Source organism: Ruditapes philippinarum, unplaced genomic scaffold (genome assembly GCF_026571515.1).
Source record: "Ruditapes philippinarum isolate M1 unplaced genomic scaffold, ASM2657151v2 ctg7931_1_1_1_1, whole genome shotgun sequence".
Classification (NCBI taxonomy): Eukaryota; Metazoa; Mollusca; class Bivalvia; order Venerida; family Veneridae; genus Ruditapes; species Ruditapes philippinarum.
The window spans coordinates 1-7851 of NW_026854810.1; the positions used below are offsets into that span (position 1 = coordinate 1).

At 33.0% G+C, this 7851-nt stretch overlaps 1 protein-coding gene across 1 annotated transcript; it reads right to left on the minus strand.

Moving 5' to 3' along the window:
- Nucleotides 1-210: 210 nt before the first annotated feature.
- Nucleotides 211-5350, minus strand: LOC132741131 (uncharacterized; the record flags this gene model as incomplete). The annotated part of the gene is made up of 3 exons (XM_060729224.1): nt 5005-5350; nt 1577-1636; nt 211-484 (listed from the first exon to the last, which is right to left on the minus strand). Coding segments are annotated over exons 1-3 (680 nt in total), but the record flags the coding sequence as incomplete, so codon positions are not given.
- Nucleotides 5351-7851: the final 2501 nt, after the last annotated feature.

Consider the following 7851-nt stretch of genomic DNA (forward strand, 5'->3'; position numbering starts at 1 on the left):
TCCCTTTTCAGTTTAAATCATGCACATCGCTTTGCATCATATCATATTTCTTGGACAACCTTTCAATCACATATTTTTCGTTTAGTTTACGAAAGCTTCAGAGCTTTGTTTCTTATAAATTCAGGAGTATTGCTATTAATTTGAAATCGCATCAACCATCGGATATTTTGTATTTCAAAATCGTGATCGGCCTCTAGTTTCTCTAAATACCAGTCTATTTGTTTTTCGACAACTTTCCAGTGTAAAGCTTTAATGGTATCCGAGTATGCTACACTATCGAGTTCAAGCAATGGGCGAATATTTTGAAGAACTATATATTCACAGCGAGACAGTTTCGAAAGCCCTGTGTCCTTACTATATTTCTTCTCTATGTCGTCTAGTATAAGACCAAGCCATTGTTTTGCCACGAGTCTAGTTGGATCTGGTACTCTCTCTTCCTTGGCGAGGAAATGCAAATTGCTAGACATCTGATGAAGATTTCCGGCTTTAAAAGATTCATACTCTTTACAAAGGGAACTGTGAATAACTTTCCAATGTAAGGACTCAACAACAGGGTTGTGTAATACATCAATAACCTTGATATAGAAGAGTTTTTTTCCGCTTTATTTATTTCGTTTCATTGCTTCTTTTTTTATATTTCGAGATATTAGACCAGAATGCGTCGCCTTTAGAAGTTGACGTTAAATTTCATAAACTTCGTTTCCTGTAAACAAAAGCACACGTTTGCAGACAATGGCAAAAACATCTGCGTTATGAACATGCCGATGTACATGTATTAATGTAGATAACTTTCAATGACTTCATGACTCAGTGACTAATCATGTATGAGTATTTTTTTCTTAACTTATAACAATCATTTATTCCTTACTTTTACCTACGTATACGTAACGCAGGAAGTGAAACAGCACAGGAAGTGTGCAGTGGTAACGCCGAAGGTTAGCAATATATGGCAAAAACCGATCAACAAGCCAAGGAAACACACCAAATTGAAATAAATAATAAAGCCCAAACGGCTTATATATATTTTTAAGCCTAATTCAAAATAGTTCAAGGAAAATATTTTGTTTTTAACATCTGCTACCTTACGAAAATCGACTTTATTTATCAAAACAAAAACGCATACTCGTTTATTACGTTATCGTTGTTTGTTTTTGTTTGTTGTTATTTAAGGATAGTTTTATATCAAAATGTAAAATGATAGTTCTTGCCATTATAAAATAATACGTAAAGGATGCACCATTTAGTTCTTTAACCTACAAGTTAAATAGCTAATAGATTTAAATCCTTATTAACCATATTCCTCCCAAAGGTGATAGTGGCATTGATTTGACCTAATATGTGTTTAACCTTGTTATTTATGCACTAAAACAATATTTAAAAAAATCAAAGCACAGAAGGCGGGTCTGAGACTGTCAGAAAGGTGAAGGTTGTAAGATTATAAACAAATTTGCTTGTATAGTGTCACCAATGCCGTTTTATAACTGTAGTAAATTGGCTAAACCACTGATATTCAATTCAACGTTTATTTGGCTTAAAAAAACAATATTAGTTGCCTATTGGGATTTGAACTTCAGACCTCTGGCTTCCAAAGCGAGCGTGTAAACCCCTCGACCACGGGGAGTGATAAGATACCAGTCTGAAGAATACAATATTATACTAAATTAGAGTTTGTAACCCTAGTTAATTTCGATATATTTTGTTCACGGTAAACCCGTTGTTTAACACTGAAGTAAATAATCATGGAGCTGAATATTAGCATTTATATCTTTAAGAATAACACAATATTAGATATCTTCGATCAATCGGGAACTATTTTTTTCGTTACGAAAATTTATGCGCCTGTCAGTTAACAATCTTTACGCAGTGATCTCCCCTTAATTTTTCGGCGTTAATTTACATATTAAGGGAAGTAACCGCTTCGAGAAGTTTGGACTACTTTCGGTATTTGCAAATAAGAACATCAGGGTTTGAAATTTCGCTACCATTATTTGTTTGGTCTGACGACCAAAACAAATAAATATATTTTTTTTTTACTTTTATATTATTATAGACTTTGAATTTTTTTTTCCGTTATATTATTATAGTCCATATAATCTCATTAAATTAAAATATTTTTTTAATATATTGATGTTTTAGTGCATAAATAACAAGGTTAAACACATTTTAGGTCAAATCAATGCAACTAGCACCTTTGATTCCTTCCACAAAACATTTTACACTGAACATTTTATTTTACATAAGAACTTACTGAGTTTATTTTACACAAGAACTTACTGAATTATAAATGTGTTCCAAATTAACGAGACCACCAATGACGTTCACGATCCTGTAAGTTAACTCTTGCACATATGAAAATATTAAAAACCCATGGTGGCTGATTTACGCCATGTCGTATTTTCGCTTATTCGTCTCTAATTGCTAAAATGCGAAAACACGAAGTTCGTGTTTTTGCTTTAAAGCATTTTGGAGGCAAAGACGCGAAAATATGAGCAGAAGGAGAACGAAAATACGACATATAAAATATGTCGTGTATTCGCATTTCATCTGTTGTATTTTTGCTTTTTCGAGTTCAAAATATGCCGACTGCATAGATGTTAGTGTTAGAAATTAGAGTTTTCTTACCGAAACGCGATAGTTTCATTTGAAACACATATATCTTACAATCTTACAGCATCGTTCCATTTTTCTTGCTAATCATTGTTAAATCTTACCATTTATTATTCTGTCAATTATAACAAAAGTATTTTATACAAGAAAGAATACTTACGTTTTTCCTCTGTACGAGTTACAAATCCCTGGCTTTTTATTATACCAAAGCCAAAACTAAAAACGTTCTTTTTATAAACTTCCTGTTCAAATTTCGTTTTGATTAAACCTTGTTTAAATAAAAAAAGACAATTTATACTTACAAAGATAATAATTTAATTGGCGTTGATACATGTGATATAAATACGAGTGATAATAAAATGGTCGGAACACCCCAATATGACAATTACAAAAAAGACGAGGTTGATCAATATAAAAAGATATAATGATAGCTATAAGCAAGGAATTGGATAATTATCACAATTTTAGGGGGGAAAACAAAAAAAGGTTATAATTTAGAACTTATAATTACCTTCAATGTGGTAGTGATAAAAAACATAATTATAACAACTGTTAAAATAACATAGAGGATAATAGTTATCGGACATTTGACAGTTTAGGTATATAATGTACACATATCTCTGTTTTAGCGCATCATTTATTTACATTTATTTTTAAGGTGAAATGTAATCTTTTTTTAAGACCAGATAAACAAATCATGTAAGTATACCAGATATAGTTTGATATTGAACAAAAATGGTATTAAATATATCCCATAATATTAATATTGTGTAGAGGTGTTTCACTTTTCACTCTCGTTAAGTAATAAATCACTAAGAGTCAACAGGTTATGTAATATTTAAAAAAAAAAGAGAAATCTTCCTAAAATATTTTTTCCTCCAGTTCATCCTTAATTAGACACATTTTGTCATAAAGAATTATACATGTAAAAAATTAATTAAGGGGTCCTTTTATCCTTTCGTGGCCAACCATTTCTCAAAGGCATTTTCGTAATTGACCCCCACCTCCAAATATGTGGTCTGTCAACAAAATGAAAATGCGATTGCATAAAAGCAACGGGATTGGAAGGGAAAGTTACGATTATGCAATTGTTCTAATGGTGGTATAAAATTGCCTGACAATAATAGTGAAAATGTGTCTGTGCTCTCTTCCATTTTACGCTACAGGAAAATTCACCTAACACCATTCAGAAAACAGGATATAAGGCGCTCTATAAATTCCGCGGAATGAAAAACGTTTTAACAAACGCATGGCCATTGAAAGGATATAGGCCTATACATTATGAATCTTAACAAACCACGCATTAGGTGAAACGTCTATCGGATTACAAGATACGTCATATTATAATACCTGTAAGACCCCAAAACTGGTGCTAAGAGCCCTGTTTGCGCTTTGTAAAAAGAAAAAATACTCCGTCGCAATAGGAAGGGAACTTATACAAAATCAGCCTTGATACACTTGACTTGATAAACTCATTTTAATTTTCGAAATAAAAAAGATGACATAAAAATGTTATAAATAAAAACTCATATCACCTATGACGTACGACTTATATCAAGATCCGTGGTATACGTCAGTATGCAGTACATCTACATCTACATGTTACTCCCGAACAATCAATTCTGACTATGACTGGGAGGCGCTTGTCAGGAAAACTGTGTTAAAAGAATTAGTGCATACTAAAAGATAAAGATCACAGATAAAAAAAAGTGCAGGATAAAAAGAATAGTGCAAGATTAAAAACATACTGGGGAGGGGACTAGAAGGTGACTGTCGCCAGCCTATCCTTGAAGGCATCTAGGCTGGGACTGGATTTGACCTGATATGGAAGGCTATTCCAATACCTGAGAGTTCTAGGGAAGTAGGATTTTAGATGATATTGGGTACGGGACTGGGATCAGGAAGTTCAGATTTCTAGTTGGGGTCAGATGGTTATGGTCAACATATACAAGTTTGTATTGGATTTTATAGAACACTACAAGAGAGGATTGGAGTCTGCGGCTTTCTAGGGAAGGCCACCCAAGTTCATTTAGCATTTGTGTTACACTACTGTCGAAATTATAATTATTACAGACATATCTGGCCGCAGCTCGTTGGACACTTTCAATCTTATGACTTAGATGTTTCTGCCAGGGGTGCCATATGGTGGAACAATAATTCTAGTTGTGGTCGGACATAAGTAACATAGGCTGATGTTTTGAGTTGCCTGTTTTTGGGTTTTTGACGTTTCTCTGGATGAATCTTAGAGAATTTTTGGCCTTGGAGGTGATGTTATTTATATGCTGTGTCCAGTTTAGATCTTTAGAGATAGTTACTCCAAGGTAATTTTGCAGATTCTGCTGATTTGAGAGTTTTTATTATGAAGGGTGTATGGAAAGATGGTGGGGTTCTTTTTACGGGTGATCCTCAGCACCTCACACTTGTCTGGGTTGAACTCCATAGCCCAGTCCCATTCCCAAACTTCAAGTTTATGTAGGTCGTCCTGTAGTCTGTCAGCGTCAGTCTGGTCTTTAATTGTCAAGTAGACTATAGTGTCATCCGCAAATAACCTGGTTTTACTTTTGACAGTTTCTGGCAAATCATTGATATATGCCAGGAACAGACAGGGTCCTAGGACTGAACCCTGAGGGACACCGGATAACACTGGTAGCTGGTCGGAGATTTGACCTTCCACTGCAACCCTTTGGCTGCGGTGGCGAAGAAATGACCTGACCCAGGTGGATACCTGTTTGTTAACACCCATTGTGTTTAGCTTATGGATCAATTTGTGATGGTCGACTTTGTCGAAGGCCTTTGAAAAAATCCATCACAATTACAAGTACTACAATTTTAACATAATTATATAGATAACTGATAATTAAGGGAATCATTGTTTGGGTGCTTTATATTAAAAAACATGTTTGAGAAGTCATCTTTCGTTACATTTGTACAGTAATGTGTTTATGGTACTGACAGATGAAGAAACTATCCAATATTTGCTAAAAAGTATCCAATGTATCAAAATAATGGACAGCTATTTATTGTGTTTGCAGAAATGAATAATGTCTTTAATGTCTCAGTGCGTGACATAATAAACAGAATCGTATTTAGCCATTATTCACATCTGCCACAAAAGTGTTAACTTGTAATACATAAAATATACATATTAAGTTGAACCAATAAATTTGAAGATTTTAAAAATTTATGTTTGATATTGTTGATATCATAGACATGTTCCCATAATTTATTTAATATTAGGACTTTATTTCTTAAATTCTTAGAAACACATAATTCATTCTGGATGTGCCAACTGGAAGTGACCGTTTGTAAACAAGAAAACTTTAACATGGGTTTGTGTGATTTTACTCGGAGACATACTAAACAATCATGCTATTAAACAAACATGTCTTTCATTTTAATGTCATACAAGGAACACTGGAAAGATATAAGCAATATTAAATATCTCTTGTTTAAATTTGATCATGTGATTGTGTATTTTTACTTAGTATGTACAAGTATATGTTTATACAGGAATTAACACAACGTTTCAGGTACAATGTTATTAACGAGGCCATCTTTTCAGCAGGCCATCTTGTTCAGCGGACCGGAACATTTATAGCAATATCACTATTTGTTAAGCAGTTTATAGATGTTGTTATAGTAACAATGTTAATGCTGGACTTCATGGTATCACAATAGCATTCTGTGCTCTGGTGAGCTAAAAACAATAACTACTTACAAGGTCTTATAAATTTAGCTCTGTAGAACCTTATAACGGAAGTCAGTTATTGTTTACAAACTAATAAATTAGTTATACATTTGATATTGTAGTATCTACGGTAAGGAGAACCGCTTGCTTAACAAACATATGTTATTCTTTGTTCATTTTTTTTCACACACTAAACTTAAACAGACAGACATACAAGTTTCTTTACTTTTGAGGGAGAAAATGTATATCTAAGAATCCGGTTGCATCTGCTCAGATGACTTTGATTTTAAATAACAGAAGATACTTTAATGAACTCTGTGACGTCAGATAAACGGCCCACAAAAGAAAATAGACAGTGCAACGTGACTAAAATACTGTTCGTTGGTTGTTTTCAAGCATAACTCTACACATTTCTTGGCCATATTTCTTTTTTACTTTACAATGCATACAACAAGAGCAATATTCCACAATTACAGACTGTTAACTGGCTTTTGGCAAATATTGGAAGAATTTAAAAACAGTTCACAAGACAAAACGTTGGAATTTTTAACAGAAAAATCATAAATTCATATTGCAAATATATGAATTTTCATAGCTTTTGTGCTAGAAATTTAAAGGAAAAATGATTTATTAGTACAAGGGCTATACACAAAGGTTACGTTATTGGCTTCTTGCAGAAAACACTCAGGTAGTATTTAAATACAACAAGTAAAGACATGTTCAACAATTCATTGAAATATCTAATACTCTTTTTCAAATGGTATTGTGATCATGACCCCCAAAAAATACTCCTGTCAAACGAGTTCTTCATTTTTGTGTGGATCATCCAATTTTTCTCACAAAATTTATTTTGAAATAAATCGAAGAGCAGGAGTTCAGTAATATAAGAATGTTTTAAAAAAAGTTTAGAAAAGACCCTGAATTATTAGAATCTTAGAAATTCACAACTTATGGTTAACTAAGCACGTTTTAACAAATACCATGAACAATTTCAAAAAACGAACAAATACTCCAATTATAATATCAAAAATCATTTCAATGATTCATCCTTAAAAAAACTTAATATTTCAATCAAAATACTTCAGGTTTTATCAATGTCCATTGCACTTTGTCCAAAATTAGAACTAGCTCTATTAGCAATTGGAAGCCCAACTGGAACTGGCTCAACATCTGCAATCAAACCTGAAATCAAAGAGGGATCAAAGTCTGGAACTTCTTTTACAAGAAACCTCAGTTCCCATTTGAGCACTTGTATGTGGGGGTGAAGGAATTACAGCTTTTCCTTTAGGTGCATATTCTTCATCTGATATCATGATAACATCATCATCAATGTCATCTTCACTTGCTTTATAATCCTTGTCTTTTACATCATCCTCATCCACTTCTTCATTACTACTACTTATTAGATCTATTTCATCATCATTATCACTACTCTCTTCTTCATCTTCCGTTGTTGGAACTACTTTCATTGTTCTTTTGAACACTCTGTGGTTTATTTTCTATCTTTTTAATGGAATTTTTTATTGTTTGATTTACCAGCATTATCTTCATCCTCA